The sequence below is a fragment of the Sander vitreus genome, chromosome 11 (genome assembly GCF_031162955.1).
Source record: "Sander vitreus isolate 19-12246 chromosome 11, sanVit1, whole genome shotgun sequence".
Taxonomy (NCBI): Eukaryota; Metazoa; Chordata; class Actinopteri; order Perciformes; family Percidae; genus Sander; species Sander vitreus.
In genome coordinates, this window is record NC_135865.1 from 26,930,286 (window position 1) to 26,958,232 (window position 27,947).

The 27,947-nt window shown below is 42.0% G+C and overlaps 1 protein-coding gene across 2 annotated transcripts; it reads right to left on the minus strand.

The window, feature by feature from the left end:
• On the minus strand, positions 1-26,818 carry rif1 (replication timing regulatory factor 1). 2 transcript variants are annotated; one of them, XM_078262563.1, is made up of 36 exons: positions 26,614-26,818; positions 26,077-26,125; positions 25,413-25,559; positions 25,208-25,286; positions 25,009-25,105; positions 24,771-24,901; positions 24,549-24,643; positions 23,605-23,794; positions 22,936-23,028; positions 22,472-22,610; positions 22,199-22,350; positions 19,689-19,800; positions 19,379-19,564; positions 16,226-16,336; positions 15,154-15,216; positions 14,410-14,510; positions 13,527-13,613; positions 13,363-13,436; positions 12,674-12,854; positions 12,164-12,271; positions 11,854-12,003; positions 11,409-11,508; positions 11,035-11,324; positions 10,752-10,954; positions 9,836-9,929; positions 9,612-9,743; positions 8,467-8,609; positions 8,268-8,357; positions 8,123-8,177; positions 4,049-7,201; positions 3,832-3,960; positions 3,624-3,710; positions 1,875-1,993; positions 1,613-1,763; positions 1,361-1,484; positions 1-967 (listed from the first exon to the last, which is right to left on the minus strand). In XM_078262563.1, exons 3-36 carry the CDS (start codon positions 25,526-25,528, stop codon positions 678-680), a joined length of 7,425 nt encoding a protein of 2,474 aa, XP_078118689.1. In that variant the 5' UTR covers positions 25,529-25,559; positions 26,077-26,125; positions 26,614-26,818; the 3' UTR covers positions 1-677. The 2 variants fall into 2 exon arrangements, with proteins under 2 accessions (XP_078118689.1, XP_078118688.1); XM_078262562.1 differs by having other exon boundaries at positions 14,410-14,513.
• Positions 26,819-27,947: the final 1,129 nt, after the last annotated feature.

Here is a 27,947-nt window from a genome sequence, read left to right on the forward strand (position 1 = left end):
TGTAATTGAACTTAAGACATAAGTTCTGTCTTTTATTTAAGCATTTAAAACCACAAATGAATGAAATGCAGACTACCATCTACAGTATGCTTCATGACTTTAAAAATACTACAACTGAAGTGACAGAAAAGATTTACAAACTAAGAAAACAAAATATACAAGAGTACTGATAAGTTGAATTGTAAACAGCCTAAAAATAGGCACATAAAAGGATGTAAATGCCATGAGAGAAAGCATATGTACAACATATTGGAACAGCGTGTGTAGAGAAATAATATTTGTCTTCAGTCCTTTATTACAAAGTCTTTAGATACCATCCACGTAGAGACTACAACTGTTAAAAAAGTTCTTTTGACACAGCTTAGAAAGTGTGACTGTGCTTCCCTTTGAGTGTTTCTTTAAAATCATATAAACTATCCAACAGCTTTAACTACAAATGGAAGTGCTGCTAGTATTTATTTTAAAAAAAAACAAAAAAAAAAACACTTTAAGCAAAGAAAAAAACAAAGTTGAGAGAAGGCCAAGGCATTCAGAGTTAAAACCATATAATCGGTTGATTTAAGATGTCTAGGATAGAAGATAATGTTATCCTTTGTTGCAGATTCCTCTTCAATAGTTCTGTCTTTTTATGTGCCATTTCAACAGCTATGCATCCGTCTGATCCAGCTGAAGTCTCTTCAGGGTTTGCCGTCGGTCTGGCAGAGGCGTGTCTGCAGCTCGACAACCAAGCGCCTCATCATGCCTCCTAACTGATCGTGGATCTGAACAAGCTGCCGTGGGGAGCAGCGGCTGAGTTCAACCTGAGTCATCCTGTCGGTCAGGGCCTCCACGTCTGACAGCAGCTCTTCAGGGTGCAGCTGCCCTCCAGGTCTCTGTTCTCCGGCTGGTGTGTCAGGTGTCTGATTCCCGAGGCCGTCTAGCTCCGGCCTCCCAGCTGCGAGAACGGGCTCGTCCACCAGCGCTGTTGCTGCAAATAGACAGATGACATCGTTTAGAAACTTAAGTATAGTAACTAAGTATATATGTTGTGACCTCTGAACAGAGCAGGGTCAACTGCACTCATTGCACCAGCATCAACGACGCGAGAGGACGCTGGCGCTGTTCATTCGCCGCTGAGTTGAGTTCGTGAAAAGCGCTATATAAATTCAATTTATTATTATTATTAACTGTTAAGCTGGCTGGTTGCTGGCTGTAGCTTCATACATAACATACAGATATGAGTTTGGTATTGGTCTTCTCATCCAGTTATCTGCAAGAAAGCAAATAAGCTTCCCAAAATGTTAAACTATTCCAACAAATTCATGGGTGAAATGTAGATTTATTATAAAATCCCAGTGGCACCGGACCAGTTTTTACACACCTAGTGTCTCTCCTGAGGTCTTGTCCTCCTCATCCAGGTTTTGAGGAGCACTGGTCTCCAGTTCAGAGGTCGTCATCTCCATTTCATCCAAACTCTTCAACTCATCGCCACCTCGTCCTTTACGCTGAAAGAGAATTGTTCAGATGTCAAATACAAGAACAATTTCACGATTATATGTTTTTGTAAAATTGATATTACGTATTTGTGCTGTGTGATCTCAATGCTGTTGCAGCCCTCTATCTCCTGGCGTACCTGTTGTTCATAGTTTTTAAGTGCCTTTTTGACATTTGAGATCTTGGGGGAGCGAATTGGCAAAGTCTTGATTTCACTGGGAGTGAGAGCACTGAGGTCACCGACAGTTTTGATGTTTCTGGCTCGAACAAGCTGCCCAAAACCACGAGACCTATGAGGAGAATCGAGAGCCGTAACAAATAAATGCACCTCATAAGACAATAGATAAATATTTTACCCAATACGAAACATTTTCCTTTGATCAACCCTGTTCTGTACTCACCACATGTTGGAGGATATCTGAGGCAGCACGGCTTCTACAGGTGTAGAGCAGCCAAGCAGGGCCGGGTAGATACAGTCTTTGGAGACTGGAGGCCGCTGCTCTTGGCTCATTTCGGAAATCTGGGGAGAAAAAGGGTTGCATCTACCATTAGGACTAAAAGCCTTTAACTGTGAACAAAAAGCTGCACCAATCAATATTTGTATATAAAAACTGAAACAAATGAAAATGTGTATGGTGAAGTGTTGTTTGCATTAATGCACCCACAGAGAACTCCATGAAGCCACCCACTCACCATACTGGGTTTACAGCAGATTAAAGTTGCAATCAAGTAGTGATAAACCGATTTTAACGGCCGGCCGGTATATCAAGCCGATATTTGCATTTTTACGTGTACGATACGCCGATACGCGGCTGCTGCGTTCGCCGGTAGTTTTTTCCCGGCATTATTTACAGACAGGCGTCCACAGGCAGCTCTGTGTTGCTGGAGACGCTGCACTGCCCCTCCACCACTAGCACCATGGCAGTCTTAAATTACAAATCAAGCACTTTATTTCAATGGCTACTTTTCAGGTTTATTGTTTTCGTAAATTATTCAAATGTGTTGACAAAGGACATTTTGTGATGACCTGATTATATCGGTCTTAAAACATGTCAGCAAGCAATGCATCATCAAGGCTGTGTTGTAGATGTTGATGAAAGCCTTTTACCCTTGCACAGTCAACCATATGCAGACCCATCCATATGATGCACATTGCACACATAATTTGAGTGATATGAATGTAAGATGATTGCAGAAGTGACACTGATCTGTGTGTTTTTTTTTTTTTTTTTAAAGAAATGGCAGAGCAGATTCCGAAAACAAATCCAGCGTGGCAGGGTTTATACATTTTTATGATGTAAAGCAGTATCGGCTCCAAATATTGGCTCAAGAAAATCGGCAGCCCTTATCGGTCATCGGCTAAGGCTAATAGAATAAAAAAAACTTGAAAAAAAAAAAATCCATATTGGCCGATCCCTACAATCAAGTTGATTCAAGTTGCATTGTGGGTAGGTTTTGACAAGGAATAAGAATGTGTGCTATGCTAAGAATGGTAATCGTCGCACGTTGATGTTTAGCTGCTATGTTTACCATCAACACAAAGCACAACTGAGGCTGGTGGGGGTGTAATTAGTTCCACTGGTATTTGGTCATAAACCAAAGTATTGGACAAACAAAAATGTTTAAACTGTTGATGGAAGGACAACCGGATGAAAGACCGTCACCAAAGTCATTGGGTTCATCCTTTAGAATGGCTGTACAAAAATTCATGGTAATCCATCCAATAGTTGTTAAAATAGTTCCGTCTGGTCCGAAGCCATCGACAGACGGACATTGCCATACCTAGAGCCCCACCACTAGCATGGCTACAAACCCAGTTACACCACCTGCCCGGCACATTAGTGATCAGCTGGTTAAAAAAAAAAAAGCAAAAACATGCAGCTTAAGAGCCAGATATTTCCCTCAGACATTGGTAGAAGCTAAAGCAAAGCTACAAGGAGAGTGAATACTGGACTTGTGGAGAGAAACTCCACAATGAATGTAAATGTTGCGTCATATCTCCTGGATGTGTAAAAAGGCTATTCTTTGGGTGTTCTTTGCTAACACGTTAACCAGGACTGTGTCCGTCAGCTTGTTTGGTGTCTTCTGCCCTTAAGTAAACGCCCCCCAAAGAAAATGGTGGCAATAACGAATGTTACAATTTTGCATACCAGGCATTTCTTGGAGCTCTTGTAACCTGGACTGTGCAGATTTCTGGGACTCAGGATCAGCAGACCCTTTGTTGGAGTAGTGATGTACTAGAATAGGGAGCAGAAGGGCGTCATGTTAGATCAAAGCAAATGATTTGCTAAAGAAAAAGGTTTGGTTTGTGTGAATCAGAAACAAGGCAATGAAGAACAATGCTGGCCTCATTCATACCTTAGGCTGTGGTATGGCGCCAATTTTGGATCTTCTGGGGGAGCTGGTTCTGATAGCAGGGCTGCGACGATCAATGTCATCTGCCATTTCCTGATGTTGGATTGGATCAGCAAAAGACACACGCCTGGACTGCAAAGTTGAAATAAAGATTATTATTATGGTGGAAATTATGTATTTGAGATGCATTTTGACATTTTACAAGTGCTTTGTCACATACTTTGACAAGAGGTGAGGGACTCTCCTCTTCTAGTTGTCTCTTCAGGCCCTTCTTAAGAATACTGGTCGATGGGGATGCTGAAGGAGACCAGGTTCCTCGGTTCCTGCCACTGCTGGGGCTTTGGCCGCCTTCTGCCCCCATTAAAGCCTCCAGGTCTTTCTGCTTCGCTGGAGAATCCAGGAAAACATCGTTGTTTGTTGATTCTGATAACACTGACGCATTGCAAACACCATCCGGTGCAGCATCCAAATTTGCGACTACATTGTTCTCAGTGTTGGCGGTCTGAGTTTCCTCTTCATCCGGACACTCCACAATCTGAGTGTTGCAGTCTTTATCGCTCTCCTGTAGAGGTGTGATGTCCTCACCGGCACTAGCCTCTGTGTGCTGGTTTGTTGATTCGCCTTGTTCGTTGGAGGCAGACCGTTTCTCCTCCTTTGAAAAAGGATCAATGACATTTGGACACTCCATCTGGTTCTGTCCCAAAGTGGTACTGTGAATGTCTTCAGCTGTATCCTCCACTGGAACAACTGGGTGTTCTTGGTTTGAATTTAAATCATCTTGTTTTTCTGTAACATTGTCAACCAGTTCAGACGCTTCTACATCATTCTCCTGTGAAGACTCTGAGGCCTGGAGTTTCTCTACGTTCTCCTGTGAAGACTCTGAGGACTGCAGTTTCTCGGTTGTCTCATCAGGGGGCGCCACTGTGTCCACAGCAGATAACACAGACACAGGGTCACAAGGCACCTCTTGCCAAGTTGGTTCTGTACTGATCGCAACTGATTTAATCATTTCAGCAGACGGCATGTCCTTAGTGTCAGCTTCCTGTGAGGAAGCATTATCAATGTTCGACTCCTTTTGCGTTTGCTCGTTGTGAGGTGACACACTGAGTGATTCACTATTCTTTGTGTTGTCAGTTTCAGTTTTCTCTACAACAGCATCAACCGTCACCTTCATTGGTGATTCTGCATTACTTTGCTCCTCAACGTTGTGTGTAACCTGAAGTAATTCAGAACACTGCGAATCTTGAGATTCCTGTGAATCCTCTAAATCAGTTTTAGCTTCTATGCTTTGTGAATCACTTACTATAACGTTATTAATTTTGTTTCCGGATTCAAGGGTGAGGGGACTTGGAAGAGATGCTCGAGGTTTTCTTCCTCTCTTTTTGGGCATTGGGGGACTTTCTTTGGCCTCCGAGGATTCAGACTCTGAAGACTCTTTACTGGCTAACACCTGAGAAGAGCTTCTTCGTGGGTATTTGCCCCTGCCTCGGGAAGAATTTATTGATCCTGCAGTATCTAATGACTGAGAACTCTCTGGGGTTGAGCTAGGACTTGACTTTGACTGATCCTCTTGTACCTTGCTCCTTCTGGTCCTACCTCCAATGCTGGCTTCTGACTGACTGACAGCTGACAATGCTAGCTGAGAATTTGATCTAGTCTGCCTTTCTAATGAATTCTTATTTTCACTTTTATCTTCAGACTTGCTTCTTCTGGATCTACGCCGAGACTGGCTGTCAGAGGACGAGGGTGTGATCCCTTGAGAGTCCTCTTGACTCAGGTTGTCATCTGTGATTTCACTTGTTTGGCGTTTGTCTTTTACCTCAGAGTCATTCACCAACTTGTTTGTGGTGCTTGTTCTATCTTGGGATTTGTCATTAGTTGGAGAAGGGATTATCTGAGAATCTCTCTTTTCCTTGTTGGTCTTTTCTATAAGTTCTTGGGATTGGTCACCAATTTGAGGAGAAGTAGTAACAATTTGAGAATCTTTCCTTGGCTTGTCACCATCTTTTTCAGTCTGTCCTACAATCTCAAACTCCTGGGATTTGCCACCAGTTTGAGGGGAAGGAGTGATCATTTGAGAATCTTTCTTTGGCTTATCAGCATCCTTTTCTGCCAGTTCTACAATCGTAAGCTCATGTGTGTCAGTTTGGAGGGACTCTTCTTTTTCAGGCAAAACCTTTTTCTTCATTCCACCCTCCTCGATTTCCAAAGATGCTTTGCTCTGCCGTCTTTGTCTACCCTGTGACTGGCTTTCAAAATCAGACTGCGAGTCAGTTTGGCTGGACTCATCCTCTCTGGTGCATCTCCTTTTGGGTTCAGGTTTATCAAGGAAGTTCTCAGAATTTCTGAACAGTTTGATCTTCTTGTGTGCTCTACCCTGAGAGTTGGTTTGGCTCGACTCACTCTTGTCCTTCTGGACCCTCGTTCGTAATCTGTCTCTGCCACTGTCCTCTTCAGCAGCCTGCTTACCTCTTGTGTTTGGTCTGTTTTGCATTGAGTTTGGCTTTGGAGAATCACTTTTGGATTCCTCTCCAGAACGTCTCCTTTTCAACGGCGTGTATTTCTCTCCCCGTTCCTCAGGGTCCTCTCCAGGCAACAGAGGTCGGACCCTGTGGCGTCCAGACCGTCTGGGTTCGCCTGGAGAAGTCCCAGAAGATTGAGAATCATCCAGATTCAGTCCAGATTCCTCGTCCTGGCTTGAGGGTTTAATTTCCTCCGATAAGGAAGCCATTTGTGTACCCTCTTTGTCCTCCACTTCAGCCTGGGTGTCCGGGATAACGTCTTCGTCCTCGGTTGGGTCACTGGGCAGTCTCTCAATCAGCCTTACTGGCCCACTTTTTGTCACCGAGTCTTTTGGCCTAACAGGGGACTCAAGGGCATCGTTCACAGGACACTGCAAGTCCATTTCTCCTGTCCTTGAGGACTGGGAATCCTGAGAATTAGGACCAGTCAATGTCAGGGAGGCCTGAGAGGAAGACTTCTTGTTGGTCTTGGAGCATTCTTGGCTATTGGAGGTCTTTATGAGACCAGTGAATGTGGACACACTGCTGGGACTGGCAGGTTTTCCCTCAGCATACTTCTCCAGGGTGATAAAGGACTGACGGCGACTGTTAGGTTTCTGGGGAGTCCCTGATACCAAATCTGAAGAACCAGAGATGTTAGGACTTGTGCCTTCTTTAGACTGTATGTCCAAGTATTCTGCTTTATCATCATTCTTGACATCATCCTCTATAGAAACATCTGCTGACTCAGGGATCATCTCTTCCGGTTTGTGGGTTTCTGGCATGTTCTCTACTGCTTTTGGGCTGGTATAGTCTTGAGTATCTTCTATTGGAACTTCAGTGTCCTCTTTTTCCACATCTTCCTGAGGAACCTGAAAGAAACCAAATATAAGTAAAATGGTCTGCAAGTGTGAATATGTAGAAACTCGCAGACGTGTACTGATGTGAAGGTTTCATTGCTCCAAAAAGTCATTTGAAACAAGAATATTCTGAGTCTTTCCCTAAACCTTAACAGTAACCTTATTTCAAATCTGTGTGAGAAAGGGCACACCATAAAAAACAATATGCTAAAGCTTTAATATGTTGAAGAAGTGAGTGTACTGATTAAAATAATTCCAAAGCAAAACAATAACGTTCGTGATTCATTGTTGTTTTTAAGCATTGTGGGAGCAACTGTGATTCATTATAAAATTGTGCAACATAACCCCCCTCTGATCAGAATGCCTCCTGGATGCCTCATGGGGAGGTATCCAGGGCAAGTCCAACTGTGAGGAGAGTCTGGAGCAGAACCAGAACATACTGTAGAGATTTCACATCTGACCTGGGACAGCTCAAGATCCCTCAGGAAGAGCTGGAGGGTGTGCTTGGGGAGAAAGACATGTAGACTTTGCCTGCTGCCACCCAACACAAGTAAGCACTGGAAATTGATAGATGGAGGATCTGATTTCTGCTTTTTTTTTTTTTTTAAAGTCTGTTGCCATTTTCTGGATTTTGATATGTGAGCTGGGATAAAGCAAGTCTACTCTGTTTATTTTTTTGACTAAGTCAATGAATGTGCAACTTCAAGTGTGCAGACTGATGCACAATCCTAATACTGTCTTAATTAATGCTCCAAAATACACATGGGCTGTGTCGGTGTTGCAAGTAAAGCAAAGTAACAACGTACAAGGAGTTTTTGTTTTGTTCATTCTCACTTTAGCAGAATGAAAAACAGGACAAAAACAGCCCCCAGTAGTCTTTCCTGGCAGTGTAGATTTTTGTTTTTCCAATGATTGGGATGTGTGTTTCATTACCTTGCCAGGAGCCTCTTTGGTAACCTTGTCAGCTTGTTCAGTTGCCAGTTTGTCCCTGTGGGAAAAACATGGTTTATTACGTGACTGCTGTGTTTTTATGAGAGGGAATTTATCTTGATTCTGGTAGCAGACGCTCCGAACTTACAAAGAGTCTTCTTGGCTCTGTGTGTACTGAGTGAAAGCTGTTGTATCCAGAGAAGCATCAAGGTTGTTGTACATGGCAGGGATGTCAACCCTGTGCAACAAAGAAAACATTAGCTCTACACAAGACTGACAACATGGACACTTAAATTGTATTTTATAAACGCCACTGATGGACAAACGGTCAAGAGGACAAATCTGACCTTTTAGTCCTCTTCACCTCCTTCTGGTGCTCCGTCAGAACTCGCTCCTTCGTCTCAGGAGGAATGAAGACAAAGTCGACGGAGGCCTCTTCCTCCAAAACTCCTCTGCAGGGAGGCTTGGGAGAGCCAAAGTCCAGCTTCGTCTGTTGAAAGGAACACAATTGTGCAATGTTGGGATGATGAGCACTAAAAAAAACCAAGTCTCAGCACAATAACTTGCCTCGCATGGTCACAAAATGTTTTCTCTTCTTACAGAATGGGAGACTTCTCATTTTTCCAAAATCTACATCTTACATTTAGCTTTTTTAGTGTGTAAAAAATATATATTTCTACCTCCAATACATTCCTAAAAACATTTTGTCTTTGTAATGATCCGATCTTGATTAATCTGTTTCTATCTCAGACCATCAGGCATCAATATAATGATATAACATTACTTAGTAGTAGAGTAGCAGACTGGAACAACCGATGAAATCACAGAAAGCACGTTAAATAATCTAAATACATACTGTTAGAATAATTACATTATCAAAGGATAGACGGAACCACCGAAGAGATATTAAAGTTAATTTTATTCGAGAACCCAACGAGGAGGCAGTCTCCACACTACGGAATAGTACAGACAATGACCTGATGAAAAACTCTCTACAGTAGCTTATTTATGTGTGAAATACAATCATGATACAAGAGTTGGTGTCGTCAGTTGTTATCTGGTAAGAGACGATGACGTCTCCTTTATCTAGTCAGGGAGCGCCTGTTCCTTCCTCAGCATCACACTGTGCTCCAGCAAGGACAAGACAGTGGTTCCCATGTTATATTGTGAGTTCAAGTAGTGTATTCAGTAGTATATTATTCTATTTTAATAATAACAAGAGATAAAGTATGTAAATCAAAATTTTTAACACATACATGATAGGATGACCAATCAACCCATCTCACAGTATGCACGCATGTTAACTTTTGGAAGTATTTAGGGCATTTTTTAGGTTAGTAGATAAGTTTTGTCTTCTTGAGAGTACAGTAGAGTTGACAGGATAGATGTGGGGGAGAAAGATGCAACAAAAGCCTCAAACTTGAAACCGAGACACTGCTATCACATCACCAAGGCCACTTGGTTACCTGGTGTGGTTAGAGTCTAAACTTACAGAAACAGGTTTAGAGGTTTTCCCAGAGCTCCTGTCCTTCAGCTCAGCAGCCTTTCCCAGCAGTGAGTCCCTCTTCCCCACAGATGAAATTGGCATCCCACTGAGATTGGTCTCCAACTGGGAACTCTCACTCTTCAGACAAACAAGATCAGCCACAAATAATAAGAACAGAGAGCGCAGTGAATATAGCTGAAATTACAACACTAAAGGTAAAAGCAACTCACTGAATACGGTCCACTGAGGTCATCAGAAACACCAACAACCTCAAAGCCAGGAAGAATGATCGGGGTCTTCTGCTTCACTTGGCTCAATATTGGTCTGTGTAAGGAAATTGGCAACATTGATAAGATTGGGCCACTCGGATGGATCCAATTACTTCCATTTGTTCTTGTCCTAAAACAAACTTTTCTATTGTTGCATTACTGTTGTAGCAAATTTTTTTTTTTATATACTTCTTTAATCATGATTTCTTTTGAAAACCAAAAAAGGTTTTTTAATTTTGTCTGTTTATTCAAACCAAAAATCTGCCATAACCTTAGGGTTAGGCAATGTATCGATATTATATCGACATCGATATGAGGCTAGATACCTTAGTCTTAAATTTTGGATATCGTGATATACCTATAAGTGTTGTCTTTTCCTGGTTTTAAAAGGCTGCAAGACTTACTAGCCGTTTTATTATTTGCCTTTACCCACTTAATCATTGTATCCACATTATTGGTGATTACATTTAAAAACTCTCATTGTGTTAATATTTTGTGAAAGCACCAATAGTCAACCCTACAATAACGCCGCAATATCGGCATTGATGTATATAGTCAAAAATACTGTGATATATTTGATTTTCTCCATATCACTCACCCATAACCTCCAGATAAAGATTAATTGTTGGAACAATTTTCCTGATGATGGCACAGTTGCACACACCATAACTTTTATATGTACCATATTTTGATTAAAATTTAAAAGCAGAAAAACACCTTAAATTAAATGTCCCACGATAAAAATTATGAGACAAAGATCCAATCTGTTTAGCATATTTTCTTAAATGTTGATCTCGATCCAATTCTATTCAAATTTGGCCTTTTCCACCGAGTCAAAATGGGACTACCGCATTAAATGTGACCTGAAGATGTTCACCTGATCTCATTGGGGTAAGTGAGAGTGACCGAGTTGCCGAAAGTGGAGTTCCAGAACTGAGCAACTGAGGTGCGGAGATGCTTGTTCTTGTGAGGAAACAACACACAAAGCAAAGGAGAAAGTAGAGCCAGGAGTTCATCGTTGTACGGCAAAGTAGAGCGGGTCTGAAGGCAGCCGAGAATCTCACAGAGAAGCTTCTCCAACTGAAAAAGAAAGACCATTATTACTTCAAATGGTTAAAAGTATGTTCAAAAACTGTGTAACCATTCGACAAAGATCCCACCTTTCCCAGAAGCTGCGAGAAGAATTTGGGCGGCTCACTGGCTGCTTGTTTGTAGAATAGGGTGAGAGGTTGAATCAGAGAACGCAGAGCTTCTTTGACAGTGTTGGCAAGAGAGAGGTTGGTGAAGAGAGCAGACAGGATAGAGACCAGGGCCAGTCCTGTGGCGTCAGAGGAAGCCTCGGGGCCCTCCAGATAAACCTCTAGACACTGTACCAGCAGGGACTGGAAGGTGGACAGATTCCCCAGGACCTTATTCCTCTTTTTCATCCAGTTTACTGGAGTGTGAGGAGCTGGAAGAAACAGAGTGAATACAGATTAAATTCTCCATTTAATCCAAGTGTGAAGACTGAAATAAGGTTATCTTGAGTTCTTACACTTCAGCTTCTGCTGAAATTGTGGCGTGTACGGCGAGAAGTCCACACACTCAACGATGACTTGGAGGATGCTTGCAACGGCATGCAATGTTGAAGGAACCTGCAGAGATCAGACAGCATCAATATGTCAAACCAGGGTTGTTTTAAATATATATATATATATATAATTCTTTTGAGAAATCAAAAAGCTTTTTAATTTTGGCTTTTGTTTAGTTAAACCAAAGAAAGAACCACAACCTCCAGATGAAGATTTGTGGGATACATTTTCCTGATGATGGCAAAGTAGCAACCACCATTTATGGGTTATTATTTTGAAAACCCTTTAATAAATGGACTTTTTCTAGCGGTGGTAGTCGTACAAAAGATAATCTTTGTTTAGGAGGTTACATATCATCACGGTCATCGTTGCTTTAACGTGATGGCAGTTTTCCTCTCCTCTACTCACCATTAGGGCATCTCTGTCTATTGCAGCCGCCATCTTTCCACAGAGCTCCTCGCAGCAGATGTTCTCCTCAGCTGTGACCACCAGCGCAGAGCAGCGAGCAAACACTTTGTACAGTTTGGACCACGAAGACAGCATCGACTTCTGGGGCGCCTGGACAAAATACAGGGGTCAGAATCGGGCCCTTTGGTTGAAGTGAAAACAGGATTTTTGACCAGTGCTTCATGGTTTTTAAAATGGCAAACAGTGGTTAAAAGTATGATGGTCATGTACGCAAGATATAAAAAAAAATTAAGATTAAAGATTAAGAGACCTGCTGTAGTGGTGTGCCATTTAATAGGTGTGTGATTGGGAACAACAAGGCAGAGTGCAGGGCACTGAAGTTGTGCTCCAGAGCGTCACCTTGGTTGACTTCATTAGACTGCAAAAAAAAGAAAATAGAAAAAGACAAAGTAGTGATTGAAAATGTTAAGTTCATTGAGTGCAGTTAGCAGCTTCTCCTATGATCACAGACCCAATGTTCTGCAATTGTAATTGTATTCTTCCCAGACGATAAATGATACTTTTATGCATTTTTTATGTTAGTTAACCCTAACCCAGCCCAAATGTTTACAAAAAATATAAGCTGTGACTTCATTTAAACATTTGAACTGGGTTAGGGTTAACCAACTAAAACTTCAGATGTTTAAATTACATGTTGTCCTCCACTTCCTGCTGACACAGTCAAGCTAACTTTCAGAGCACTCCCCTACTAGGAACCTGTTAAATATAGCCACATAATGACAACGCCACGGGTCGTCAATCCCTTTGATTCTCTGCCTACCTGTGTGATGGTGTCGGTAAGGGGGCTGACCATCACGCTCCACATCCTCCACAGCTGCTCCTTGTTCTGCACAGACACAGCGCTGCGTCCGATGGCACCCAGCACCGCCTCACCAAACGCCAGAGGGGAAGTGGGGCCTGACAGACCGCAGCCCACCAGCGTTTGAAGGCACTGAAAAAACCTGCAGACGGAAAGCGATCAAGCAACACTCTTATGGGATGTGACGTAATATCTACAGAGTTTGCAACCCATACATGGAACCAAATAACTCCAATGCACAAAATATATGAATTGTTTTTTATATAGCTTAAAGATGTATTAAGTAAGTTCTTTTTTGGGGGCTAGGAGAATATCCAATTGTTTAAGTTAATATAACAAAAAAACAGACATGTATTGGTGGAGTAACTCAAACTAATCCTGCAGTGCCAGAGGGCTCCAAACCATTCTCTGACAAAACTACCACCGTTCCGTCATATTTTAGTACTGTATATTAAACATTACTCAATTAATTATTCCTAAAAAAAAACAGTCATGACATCCAAAAGTGCTTGCCCATTTAGCTTCTGCGCCAAATTATGACAATCAGGTTTCAGTCCTGAGGAGGAGAACTGATTAAATACCTGGGAAATTTGCTTTGGTGTAGAGAGAGCACAGAGTAAACTGATGTAAATAAATGACATTAGACCCACCTCTCGTCCTCTATGTAGGCTGAGAGCATGTTGCTGTTGTAGAGGAGAAGAATGAGGAACAGAGCTGGCGTTCCCTGAGGAATGAAACACAAATTCTCTTTATGAGCATTCCCATTACTACTGAATATGAATATGTGCTTAACAGAGGAGAAAGAATCCCTCACATTCAGCACATCCATCTTGCCCACTTGATAGGAGGCCGAGCCAAGAACTCTCTGGGGAATACCTTTCACCGTGGCCTCAAACAGAATCTGGAGGTAAAAGATTCAACAGTTAAAATCCTAAGTCTTAAGTAAATCCATGAAAACATCAAAGAAAACATGAATATTAAATTGAGGTGCGATAGATGGTGATGTCACGGTCTGTGCCGAGGCTTCGAACCGTTTGTTGAGAAATCCCGGAAGCTTTCCGTGAGGCGCGTATCGTTGTAGACAAATGACGTCATTGATGTCACAGGAACAGGAAGTGGTTCGAATCTACACGGTTTTATAAACACATCCATGATCTACACAAGCACATTCACTGCCCTCTGCCTGCTTAAACCACAGGCACTTTCCAGTTTTAAAATGCTAATATTGCCCCTCCTGCTATTATTATATCATGACCAAAAGGACTGATCTACACACGTTTGATAGCCGCGTTCCTCTCAAGGAAATCCATTTATTATTGTACAGCTATGTTAGTTACAGTACACCACCAGAAAAGACACCTACTGATATAAATGGATTACATGGAAAGTTTTTGGTTATTGTTATTACTGGCGCAAAATACAGTCAAAATCCCTCTCTGACACAGTGTATCACAGATCACACAGATCGTCTCCGATCTATCGGCCTGTTTTAAACTCCTTGACCAACAGGTGGTAGCGTGAGCAAATGAAGCCTCAAGAAATGATGAACCCTTTGTGAACCAATTTGCTGGAAAGCTTCAATGCTTCATGAGGCTTTATCTCGCCATCACTAGCGATGTACACTGGAATGACTAATTGTGTTCTGTGTGTAACTACAGTGAGTGATGAGACTTGAAGGTTTTGGATCTCGGTCTTACCAGGACTTTGTCAGCAGGCAGAGCTTCTGAGGTGACGATGCTCTGCAGAGCCTGAAGCATCAGTGTCAGAACTTCACTACCCTGACGATCCTTCTTACTGCCTACTGAGAGCCAGGGACAAAATTCATCTCAGAAACTCATCAGCAGAATGACTAATGCAAACAAAAACCTGGTCTTTTCTTGAGAGAAGGAAATGTGTCTAATTTAAGAGAAGAGAGTCATCATTGGGGACGGACCCCTCAGAGTTTTTTTCTCTTCACCGCAGTCCAGACCACGAGGATCTGACCACTCCGACTTAAACTGATGTGACAGTGGGAGTGGGTCGGGCAGGAGATGAGGTCGAGGTCTCACTGGTCCTCCTCCCAAATGACAGAGCCCAGACCCAATCAGGGTGCTCTATGTGGAGCTTTGAGGTGGGAACCACAAATTTAAGATCCCCACACTGCTGAGCAGCAGCCACAATGACAGTTGAAATGGTTCTCTATTAAGACAATAACAAAGCAGTGGGAATGCCATAGACCAATGTTATTTGTCCCTTTACTCCAAAGCTGGAATTTGTAGTCAAAGTTTATCTTGTCAGTTCTACAACCAAACATTTGTATTATTGTGGTGATAAAAAGCCACAAGGCATGTCAAAAATAAACAAATAAAAGCCCTGCAAATGTCTTTAGCACACAGAAAACTCTTTTGTAGTTCTCCACATATCAGAGTGTACTAAAGATGACTTCACATCCAAGTACTTACCAGACTCTATAGTTAGGTTGACAAATCGGACAAGACTCGTCCATATGACAGCCAAAAGAGAATCTGTAGGAGGAGAAGAGATGGAACGTTAATATGTTACATGCACTCCAGACAAAAGATGCCTCTCGCGGGTCCTTTGTTCTAGACGTCCTACTACAAAAATGCTCAGGGGAGGTGTCACGACACCACACTTCAGTTGTGTCGCAAAAGTGGCGCCGCAGCATTACACCACGGTCAAGTAGCGGGTTCATAATTTGGTCATAAACAGCCGAGTCTCTGGAGAGAAATTGCTGAAACTGGTCGTCTTTCCAGTTAGACATTTTTGTTACGGTCTTTCCATGACGGCCGTTCTTCTTTGTTTGTTATCCATTTGCTCGCTGTGAATTCTCTGAACAATGAGCGGCTCTATTCACACATGCACTCAATCAACATTACACAGACTTTGTACTAAAAAGCTGGCCAGGTAAAGTCTGTTTAATGTCCGGTCCAACTGATTCAGATTTGCGTTCTCACACAGAGCTCCTCTGGGTGATGTCTAGATAAATTCAGGGTTGCAGTGCATGTGTGAAAGGGGCTTAGTCGTGCACATACACAATCTTAAAAAACACTTTGTACTAACTGATATTTTATTGTCCCACAGGTACCTTAAAACACTGCAGCTCCCTGCGTTGTTTTAACAGTCCCGCTAAGAAATTAAGTTTCTACAGAAAGCCAACAACAACCAGGTTACGAAAGTGCATGTGAAAGCACTTTTGGATTCTTTTAAATCCGCCAACTTGCTACCAACACTATCCCTCTTCATTATATTTTTTTTTTATTAGATTAATATAAATTGTCAAGAACAGCAATTTCCATATTTGTGAACTTGAGCATTTACACAAGCATGGCCTCCTACAGTTTATATGGAGTTCTTGACAATAAAACTCACTTAAATCAACGTTCTGCCAAATGCTGACAGGAGGAGGTGGTGGTGGAGAGGGTATTCCATTTAACCGTTTAGAAACTACACAACTGAAAAAAGGATTGGTGGTGAATTTCAATCAACTCAGTCCAGTGGAGCTGTGGCATTTACCTGGAGCGTCTTTGCCGATGTTGGTGAATCCATCTCTGACGTTCGAGGTGAGCACAGCAGCATGTTTAGTGAAAGCCGAAGCGCCAGAGAGAAGCGGGTGGTTCAAGGGCTCTGGAAAGAAAAGAGAACGTGGCGTTATATGTTGCAATTAAACTGCCATTTTTTTGATTCACCTACCCAACACATTATGAAAAGGTTGAACAGCTGAAGGTAGCACGATTAGACTGAATTTCCATTTGTTTTCACAATGTTTGTTGGTCAATTAATAGAAAGTTGGCGTTTCTCCCGCCCATTTAATTTGCAGTCGACACAAATGCTGAAGTGGCGATTGCTAGGAAAAATTGTTGGTGAGCTACGTTTCTAACTACCGATAAGCAGAACAGCGTGAAACCAAAAGCAGAGTGTTAAATTGCACTGCCTGCGTGCTCTTACAAACAAATTGGGGAACCACTGTATTCTATTCATGGCACTACTAGTGGTCAAAAACTTCACAAGGTACAATACAACCCTTCAGTTAAAAGCTCAAGTACACAAGAGCAACATATAAAGAAGCGAGTTCACGATCACCATGTTCCAGAGCAGATTGGTGCCAATGTATGAATGGCCATTATGCCATCATGGAAGTAGTAGTAGGCAGAGGTGGGGACTCGAGTCGCACAAACAGCTGACTTCAGACTTGACTCGGACTCGAGCTTCGTCAACCTGTTTTCATGCAATTATTGCTTTTTAAATCTAAATGTATTCATGTATTTCTATTTTCTTTTATTGGCGCATATACGTTGGGGAAACTTATGACGAGCTGCATGTCCCCCGCCCTTTGCCATAACGTGCTACGTAATGCACGCGCTTGTCTATGTGCGCGCACTCACATATAAAAAAAAAATGCATTGACGATGGCAACACCAAGTTCTCCCAGAGTTGTGCCTTTTCTCATTAGTTTTGCTTTCAATAACTTTGTAAACAGTGGCAGTAAGCCAACAGCTACATGTAAGGTGTGTGGCACCAAGATAAATGATGCCGGATCAACAACGTCGAACTTCATCAGGCATCTCAAAAACGCACCCAAATAGTCAGTCACTTGCTAATGTGAAAGAGACGTTACATTTAGCATATATATCGTCACAGGTAACAAGCTAACCATCGCAAAGTGTTGTGGAACAGGCAAATTGTATCTTTATAGTTCATACCTGCAAACTCAGATGGGCTGAAAAAGGTGACGCATCAATAACTTATTTCACCAGTAAATTCCTGTTAAACTACAAAAACAACCACTGGATGGGAAAATGGTATTTTACAATAACTTTGAATGCACCACGAGGCTGGCGAGGCTGTGTTTTTCAGACAGCGGCAGCTACAGTCTGGTGTTACAACACTACAGTGAAATACAGTCACACTTTTACACCGTTTAGCTGTCAACATTTTAACCGTGTTTACTCCAGCTGCTAGCTAACGTTAGCTGTTGTCGAGTGTAGTGTTAACAAGCGTCCTGTGCGGCGACGTTTCAGCTCCCTCTAACCTCCGTTTTCGGAGCATCAGAGAGAAGCGCAGGCATTTAAGTGGCACCAAAATAAGGCACCGAAATCTGCGTTGCTATTCGGTCCGGTAGATAACGGTCGTTAGGGCACCGGTGCCGTATTAGCACCAAGGTTATAATCGTTAATGAAAACAAACGAAATAACGAAAACTAGGTGGGAAAAAACATTGTCGTTAACTGAAATAAAAATAAAAAACGAGGCATTACAAAAAAACGATAACTAAATTAAAACTGTAATGTCTGTTTGCTAAATAACTAAAACAAAATCGAGTAAATGTCCTCAGTTTTCGTTTTTGTCGATGCCTTTCATAGAGCAAATAACGTTATCTCTTTCCGACTGTGACATTTCCCGTAGACATGTATAGTTTCCGACTGGTAACCCTGAAATCCCGACATTCCATGTCAAATTGAACACAACATGTCTGTGGCCCTCGCCTGGCATCATGGCGGTACCGAAAGTCGGAAGAAAGCCGCAGTCCTATTGATTATGACTGTGTCAGATAAAAGCAAGTACCTCGCAGTGGAAGGTGGTAAAATATGTGGTCAATTTATTACAGGGAAAAATCCCACTAATTTGAAAGTACATTTGAGAAGCGCACACAAGCTAGCAGGCTAACCTAGCTTACCTTAACAAGGTAAAGGAGAAAGCAAAGCCCCCTTTCCCCGAAACAGAAGCTAACCCCGGTAACGTTACGGGCATGGATGTATGGATACAGGGCCAGGCAGCAGGACAGAGACAACAGCAGGACAGAGACAACAGCAGGACAGAGAACACTACAGGAGGGCTTTCACTGGCGACCCGATAGCTGCTGGTTAGTAAATACGCAGGAACACCAAAAGCGGGAGGAAGCGTGGGTTAATATGTGGTTTGATACTGGGATGTCTACACAACTGTGAGAGTCGATTGACTTCAAAAAGTCACTTTACTCGAACCAAAATTCAAAACACCTGTTGATGTATGTCTTCTTTAGTCTGTTGGCTCTTTAGTTTTTTTCCTGGAACACGTCACTTACACATTTTGCACTTACTGCGGCGTCTTGTGTAGACTGTTTACATATTTATGACCATATGTAGGCTACATTTTATGTACTGGTGTTATTGTTCAATACATTTCTAAAATTGTATGATGGTTTTGTTGAATTATTATTATTATTATTATTATTATTATTATTATTATACAATACTTTTTGAATCCCCTGACAAATAACCCATATTACAAAAAAAAAAAGACTAAAACTAATAAAAACTAAAACTAAGCATTTTCAAAAAATAAAAACTAAACTAGCAAACCCACTTTAAAAACTAATTCAAACTAAACAGAATTTGAAAGCAAAAAGTCAAAACGAAATAAAAACTAATGAAAAATGCAAAACTATAATAACCTTGGTTAGCACCGGGTCACAGACCCCTCCCCCCAAATAAAAACTCTTCGGATCTACACCATTCATGTGGATGACATTTTCATATTCAAAATGGAGATTTTCGCCGAAAAGCGACTACATGCAGGTATGATAGTTGTATCTAAATCAGATGGCCAGAGACGTGAGACTTGACCTCGAGCTCAAAGAATGACTTTTGAACATCTCTGGTAGTAGGTAACGTGCGGCTCAGATTCTTACCAAGACTGAGGGGGAGTTTTTTCTTTGCTGCTGTGGCAAGAACCTCTGGTCCCAGAAAATAGTGAAGCAACATCTCCAGGCCCAGCAGCTGGATGGAGGGAAAGGTGGAGGGGATCTGGATGCTGGAGTTCAGGCTCATCCGAGACGTATTGGCAGGGCTGTTGAAGCTGTTCAATACTGAAGTGCCTGCAATAGGAAAGGGGGAAAAATACACAATGTCCTTGTTGATTCTGGTGCAACTTCAGTCTTTATGCAAGATGGTCAAGAGCATCATAGACTGTAGGGGATTGAGAGGCCTGTGTAAACGTACTAGTCTTTGGTGTGCCAGGTGCGACGGCACCATTTTGACTGACAGCTCTAGAAGGGGTGCTTGGAACTGAGGAGTCGGATCCAATAGTGCACTGTAGCAGAGGAACAGAAACCTGGAGAGAGACAAATACTATTTACTCACAACAGTGTTTTACTCAGGATGACACAAGTTAGTACATCATATCTAATGTTTCATACACCTTCATATCAAAAAGAGGCAGCTGCCATGAGGCTTAATGGGAGACCTTTTATAATCTTTTGAATTTAAAAACAATTTAACATCATAAAGAAAAGAGGAAATAAATAAAAAGAAAATGAAACTGATCAGTTATTGAACAGATACACCTTTATTTTTTAATCAGTCCAGCTGTCCACAGGACATGTTTTACAGGTGCGTTACAAACACAATCGCAACCCTATTTTCTTCCGTTATACACTCCTAACTACAGTGATTGTGTGTGTGGGGCTCTGAGGGATGTTAATACATGTGTGACCTACACTCAATACTGCGCCTCAACGCATCCTGTGTAGACACAGGAGGACTGAAGCTGCTGCTCTGCAGGCTTGGTAGAGATTACACATCTTTTTTTAATTGGGCAGCATGCTACTATACCTGCCTAACTTTCTTTGTGCTGCTCTCTGACTTTGCATTGACTGTGCGTCTAAATGAAGAAGAGTCTTTATATATGCATCAAAATAAAACTTAAAGGCCCTGAACAGCCACACAGGTGTTTAAAGTTAATGTGGCTGATTGGACCTTTTCCAGGACTGTGTGGGTGTGGTTAGACTGAGTGATTGACATCTTCCTGAGTCCACTGTTAAGTGTTGTTGCACCTGTTAGGGCGGGACAAATGACACCTTAATCCTCCTTATTGGTAGAAAGAATTTGTGACTTAATAAGTTCCCATCTAAGCTCCGGCCCACCTTCAACCTGAACAGAGTCTAATCAGCCAGAATGACTGAAAACACCTGTGTGGGCGTTCAGACGCTTTAAGCAAAAAAAGCTAAAATTGTTTCATGGTGAAAAGGTAAAAATAGACGTAAGCCTTATGCAACAGTTATTTTGTACGCATACATTTTGTATGAATATATTTGTTTCCGTTTATTTCACATTAAGTTTATTGTTTGTTTATGTATGCACCATTCCCCAAGGCAATAAACCCTTTTCTGATTCCAATATAAAATCGAGTGCATGACACTGCGAGACTCTCCCCCATGGAGACAGGGGACAGCAGCTCCTTCAGAGTGTATAATTCCTTCATATGTTTTTTTTTTTTAAAATCAGCACTACAGATACTGGACATAATGTGGGATCTACATCTTGTTTTTACTGGTGCAGACTGGATGGGACAGGTGATGAGGCGTTACAGTAGTCATAGTCGTCCGATTCATCTACCAACCATTGGAGAGGTGGCTCAGGTTTGCCCTGGACCAGCTCATAGTTATTAGAGATGCACCGATTGACCGGCCGGTGACCGGAATTGGCCGATTTTCACGTGACCGGCCATGACCGGAGACCGGCAGGTCAGTCTGACATATGCCGATTTTATGCCGGCCAAATGCACTCAGGCGCCGCACGATAAACATTGCGCAACATTAGCATCGCACGTGCACACGCTACCGCCGCTCCATCAGCTGTTTATGAAATGTCATAAAGTCGTAATTATGCACAGCTCTGCAGAGCCGTCTGCTCTACTGATCTCAGGCAAACAGTCAGCCGCTCTCTCCCCTCTGAGGCTGAACCACTGGAACAGGAAAACCGCACTCACAGCTACAGTTTATCGGAGAAAATAGCGTTGGGCACACTGACTTTGAGAATTTACCGTTTATCAGACCCCAGCTAACGTTAGTGAGCGCTGCGGTGACGGTCGCTGTCTCTGATGCCCCGCTGCAGGAGACTGTGTGTATTCCTCCGACACGCTGTATTAATGTTACTGGTTTAAACCGCTTTCCAGGTTAGTGGGGATGCATACCGCTCCAAACCAACATTAAAAGCGTAGTAATCTTCCCTCAGCGTTTAGTTGTTGCTAAACTGCGTGTAAAATGAGCGGTGACGTTAAATCATCAGTTTCAGGTAACAGAACTCTAGGGTACCGTCTATTTGCTGGATTGTTCCGAGGTAACCCTGATTGTTTTTTGTTTTTTTTAGATTAGATTCAACTTTATTGTCATTGTGCAGAGTACAAAGACAGCAAAATGCAGTGAATTTCCCACACCAGGAGTAATTGATATCGTTCTATTTGTAGTTGTAATCGGTGCATCTCCAATAGTTATGCTGTTATAGTTTTAGACCCCCGGGGGACTTCCTTTGACACACTGATCTCCTCTCTCTTTCCATCTGTGTGCACTCATCTTCCAGAAATGCTTGTTACTAATGAAATTGTTGGGTCTTTGTAAATTATAGTGTGGCCTAGACCTACTCTATCTGCAAAGTGTCTCGAGATAACTCTTTTTATGATTTGATACTATAAATAAAATTGAATTGAGAGAGAAAAGAGGGGAATATCTAACCTGATCAAAAATGGGTGACAGGTTGGGACCGAGTTGGACCACCAGGTACCACCAGACCTCCACCTTGGTGAGCATCAGGGCCTCCGTCCTGACATTGATGGATGCGAGCGGCTGCATCAGGAGCTTCACACGTTTGGCACTGCATAGGATGGCTTCAGGATTGACACGTAAGACATTAAAAGTCAGCCACAGAGACTGTGCAAAGCTAAATTGAAGAGCTCAAAAACAGGATTAGTCTGAGGAAGTAACTGGGACCAGAGAGTCGAGGATCACCTGGATTGAGGGCAAAGTTATCTATGAGGCTCTTCCAGGCAATGAAGGCGATCTTCTTGATGGTGGGAGAAGAGCTGCGGAAACCAAGTTCCTCCAGATGCAGCAGAGAGTTGATGAAGGGACCTCCTCTGTGAAGCAACTGTGTAGGAAATAGGTTTCAATATGTCGGAGAACTGTCAGACTTATGTTCATTTTAAGAATGTTCTCTCAACCAGCACTGAAACGATTAATTGATTGGTGGATTGACAGAAATAAATCTGCAACTATTTTGCTAACCGAGGAGCTTCTCAAACTGGAACTACAAAGTGTTTCTGATGCTCTATAAAGTTTATAGAGAGTTTAGTGTGCCTCACTGTAAATTCACATTATGGACATTCAGGATTTGTAGAAAGGCCTGTTCTTTGGTCATACATTCATGTGCCAGTATCTCAGAGACAGAACATGGAGACATATACACATTTTACCTTGCCGAGCAGTTTCACAAATAAGGGCCAGAGCTTCAGGACGTTGGTTTCATTCTTGGACATGAAAAGTTTCTGGAGCTCTGGGATCAGTTTCTGTGAAGACAAAATGAGGCACGCCAGCAGAGTTACTTACACTGCTCAATTCCTTTTCCCTCTTCGCAGGTGTTCAATACGTGGAAGGCTGGCTAAGTGAAGCATGCACCTTGACTATTCATATATCCTAATTAATATGAACAATTTGAAAATCAAAACTAACTATACAAGATCCGCTATAGTAATTGATTATTCAGTTTGAGTCCTTTTCTGAAAATAATTCTGATTCCAGCTTCTTAAATGTGAATATGTTCTAGTTTCTTCACTCCTCTGACAGTAAACTGAATATCTTTGAGTTGTGGACAAACATTTGAGCCCATCTTGGGCGTTGGAAAGCACTGATCGACATTTTTCCCCATTTTCTTTTCGTAGACAAAACTAATCCATCGTTAGAGAAAATGAGCAACATATTAAAATAATAATTGTTAGTCGCAGCGCCAATCTGCTGTTGTGTAATTATTGGGGATGAATGTTTTCAGACATTTGGTGCAGTGCATTTAGTTACATCCCACAAAGTACAAACAGTAACACACAGAAACTATTGAAGCACTGTTAATGACACAGAGAGACACTCACTGAGGACATCATTGGCTCGATGATACCAGCCACCTCCATCTGTTTTTCCAGGAGAAGAGGCATGCCCAACTCCATGGCTGCCGCGGCCCGTAGTCGCACCTTGGAGGCCGAGTGGACCACCAGCGGGATGATGAGCTTCGCCCACCGCAGCGCTCCTTCACCCATCTGGGCCGGCGCTTGCTCCAGCATCCTGTAAACACCAGGACAAATCAGAACCAACTCTTGTAATCACAATCAATGTTCCAGTATTCATAACAATATACACATGGAATAGTATTTTTCTACTACTCAATGTCATATGTGAACATTCCTGTAACGTGCATGGTCAAATAGAGTAAGAATGCTCCGTAACCAATAACAATGTAGAACCATCATCCACAGAGGATCCGATTCATGTCTCGTTTGCAAATATAAATATTCCCATCCAGTAAAGCTTTAATATCAGTCATTCCAGAAAAATTAGGGTTTTTTTGTGATTGTTGCAGGCAAAAATCCTCGATTATGCAGCACGTTTTCTTAAAAAATGCGATGGAATATGCGGGATATTGATGCAATTTTATGCGATGAAATTGCGGGAACTTGCAAAAACTGCGGTTTCATCATGGCTTCATCGCGGGGTTTTCGATGACACGTCGCGTAATTACATCACTTCATAACGTTCCCATGGCAACAGGGGAAAATGGCTGCTCTTGTGTGAAGTAAACGCAACATGTTTCAACTTTCTGTGACTTTTTTGCAACAAAAATGCGTGGATCATGAAATCATGCAAGCCCCGCATGTTTTGCGTGGAAATCTGCAATTTATGCGGTGAAAGTGCGGCGCATAAATGCGCCCCCCCCCCCCCCGCATAAATATGTGGACTTTGGCTGATTATGCATTGAAGTATGCAATCGCATAATCGCGTTTTTCTGGAGGGACTGAAATATGATTTGTTGATCATTTACCTGATGACAACGTTTAAGGCCTCATGCTCCATCACCACAGACTGGATGTCCTCTCTGCTACACACACTCTCCAGTGTTCCCAGTATAGACGACACCTGAGTGAGTGAAGCAACATGGATCAATACAGCAGCGTTGTGACACCTTTCACTCTTAAAAAAAAAACAAATCACTGCCTCGTTTTCAGTCATATCTCCCTGGATTTAAACCTCTGCTGATGCTCACTTTTTTGCCAACCACATCTGGAGGAAAGCTCTGTTTGGAAATGACCCATAATGCTCTGGTGCATGTGTTTTTATCTGCCGACTTCACCACCTGGGAGCAAAGTGCTGATAATATTTCTGATGCCAAGGTTTCTGGAAAACAAGAAAAAGAGAGCCTTACCCTCTGCGGCAATTGCATTACCATAGAATTCACATGTGAAAAAATAATGACGTATAATAAAATATGTAAATTCATGTACCAGGCACTCCAGAGACAACGCGAGAATTGTACAAACAAAACCCTAAAGCTTGCAAGGCAGCTTGGCTCAGCTCTGCATTCGGACTGGTTATGTGAACCTGGAAACAGGTGGTAAGAACAGAATTAGGCATCGTAGATATCAAGAACTTTAATATGGGAGATTTAGAGGTTCTCCAACTCATTAGCTGCAAAAGACTCACCAAGATGGCTTTACCCAAACGAGAAAAGTGCTTTTCAACTGCAGGGAGAAACTGCTGGCCTTCCTCTCCACTGAGCCGACTAGAAAGGAAAAACTAATATTATTTTCTAACAAACAAATTCCAGTTGTAACTGAGGCAACACTCTGACACAACACATGCTCCGACATATCCAGAGGATGGTCAAAGACGAGCACAGGGATCGTACTTGGCGATGGTGAGGTAGGCGTCCGTCTGCTCAGACTGTCCAGCAGCGCTGTCCTCCAGAGACTCCAGCAAGGGGAGAAGGCTGGAACTGCTCGGAGGCTCCGCCGACGCCATCATTATTACTCCCCTCCTCGAGGCCTTTACAAAACTGAGAGAAACACACAGAGCGGGTGAGAGTTAGTAGTCTTTGGGCACAAGTGGGTCAAGATTTATATTAAAAAAAAATAAAAAACTATGGTATCAGAATCAGATTTATTGCCTAAAGTAAGTCTGGAATTTGCCTAGGTGCGTTTGGTGCATACAACACATGAAAAGGGAACAAACAATAAAGCAAAGTACTGCAAAAGTCAAAAACACAAATATAGATTAGAAATATTACAATAAATATAAAAAAGACCAAGCATGTACAATAAAACTGCTTTAGAAAGGAAGAGAAGGCTGTACGGTTCTGTTTAGGGTGTGCAAAAATATGAATCTGGATCAGATGGTGTATTCCTAATGTAAGAAGAACGGACATATTTGTAAATCATTAAGTGTGTGACCTAGATTTGGTGATATTAATATAGTCAGTGGTTTGCATGAGCTTTTTATACACACCATGGCCACACAGAGCTGCCATAATGAAAAGGAATACACAGGCAGGCAGACGGATGCACATAACTTACCTCAGTGAGATTTAAGTAGAGCTGCGTCCACCCTCCACTGTATCCAGATCTGTAAACATGAGATAAATGAAGAAAAAAAAAGCTTATGCCTGAACAAATGTGTTGACACGTTTTGAGGATGCTACCAGAGGCCAGCAGTTAAAACAGCAACTTCCTCTCGGACACCCAGAGGAACCAAAACAAGTCTGTCAAGTGTGTCCTGCTGTAAACAACACTACTGAACACACATCTTACATTTCAGAAATGTAACTACTCAGGGACCAAGTCGTTGACTGCGTCTTGTAAGACAGCACTAGCAAGCAGCCTGCTAATGTTAACTAGCTTTAACAAGTTAGCTAGCTAACAGGCTCAATGTTCGAGCCTGTAGCTAGCAAAGTTTCATGCGGGGGAATGTGGACTAACAGCGGGGTGACACCGCCTCACCTCCCGGCTCACTTGTCCTTCTTTGTTTTGACTTACTGACAAGCAAATAAACAAAGCAAGCGAACAAATATTGACACTTTTTAAACACAACACACATACACACTCGCAGCTCACCTCGGGAGTTCAGGACGAAACGCAAGAAGCAGAAACGACACAGACACACCATCAAAAACCAGTAAGGCCGCCGGTCCAGTTCACTTCGTGGTGTTTGTAACTATGTTCTCCACTTTTTATTTTGTTCAATATTTTGTCTTCCTTCTTCTCTTGTGTGCTCTTCTTGCCCCGCGAAATTGCTGGCGCCAAACCACCACGCCGACGTACAAAATTACCTTTGACCCCGCATACGTCACATCCGGATCCGCCCCTTTTATAAGTACAACAGCAAGCTGCAATTCTAAGTGCTTTACAGAATACATAAAACAAGACATCAAACACAAAACATAAATTAATAGTAATAGAAATACTCTGTTACAAGTAAAACGCAAGTATTCAAAATTGTACATAAGTACTCATTATGCAGAATGGCTCATTTCAGTATAATATATTAGCCTATATTATTATATCATAATTATTGATGTATTATTGTGTCCATCACTTATTGTTGCAGCTGGTAAGGGTGGAGTTTATTTTAAATACTTTATATACTGCTGGGTAGTTTTTGGGTGAATTTCCTTCCAGGGATCAATAAAATATCACAATCTATAAATCTATAAAGTTTATTTGTTGATTATATTTTGTATTATTAATCTGCAAAGTACTTAGTAACTCCAACTGTCAGACAAATGCAGTGGAGTGAAAACTATTTGTCTGGAAGTAAAGTATGAAATATCAGAAAATGACAATACTTAAGTAGGTACTGTACCTAAAGATTGTACAGTACTTGAGTAAATGTAAATCTCCACCATTGGGTGCAGATACCGTGAAGTAGCCTATGTGATGTGATTTAATATCCACAAAATGATGAAGGGCCAAAGGCAGCAGCAGGTGGTTGACACTGAATAAGGTAAGATTTGAATTCTTTTCCATCTATTTGGTGCTTGTGATTAGCGCCATGACTAAAAATAGATCATTATTATTTCGTTGATTCATCGGATAATCATTTGGTCTACTAGTACAGTGCCCGTTGAAAATGTGCCTGTTTGGAGCGGGGCGGATGGTATTGCTGCTTGTAAAATACTCCAGAACCAAATTGTACCCCAAAATGACTTACAGAAGGACCCCAAAGCTCTTAACATGCAACTCCACTGTATAGCCTACTGTCTTACAGTGTACTAAATGCTTGCTCTTGGGGGAATTACTGGAATTGTTGGGTCTTTGTAAATTGTAGAGTGTGGTCTAGACATTGACGTTGTAGCCTACTATTATATTTACCTGACAGAGAACATGGCAGCTTCAGAATTTAATCACAAAATATCACAATGAAAATGTGGAGTACTCAGACATTAGCG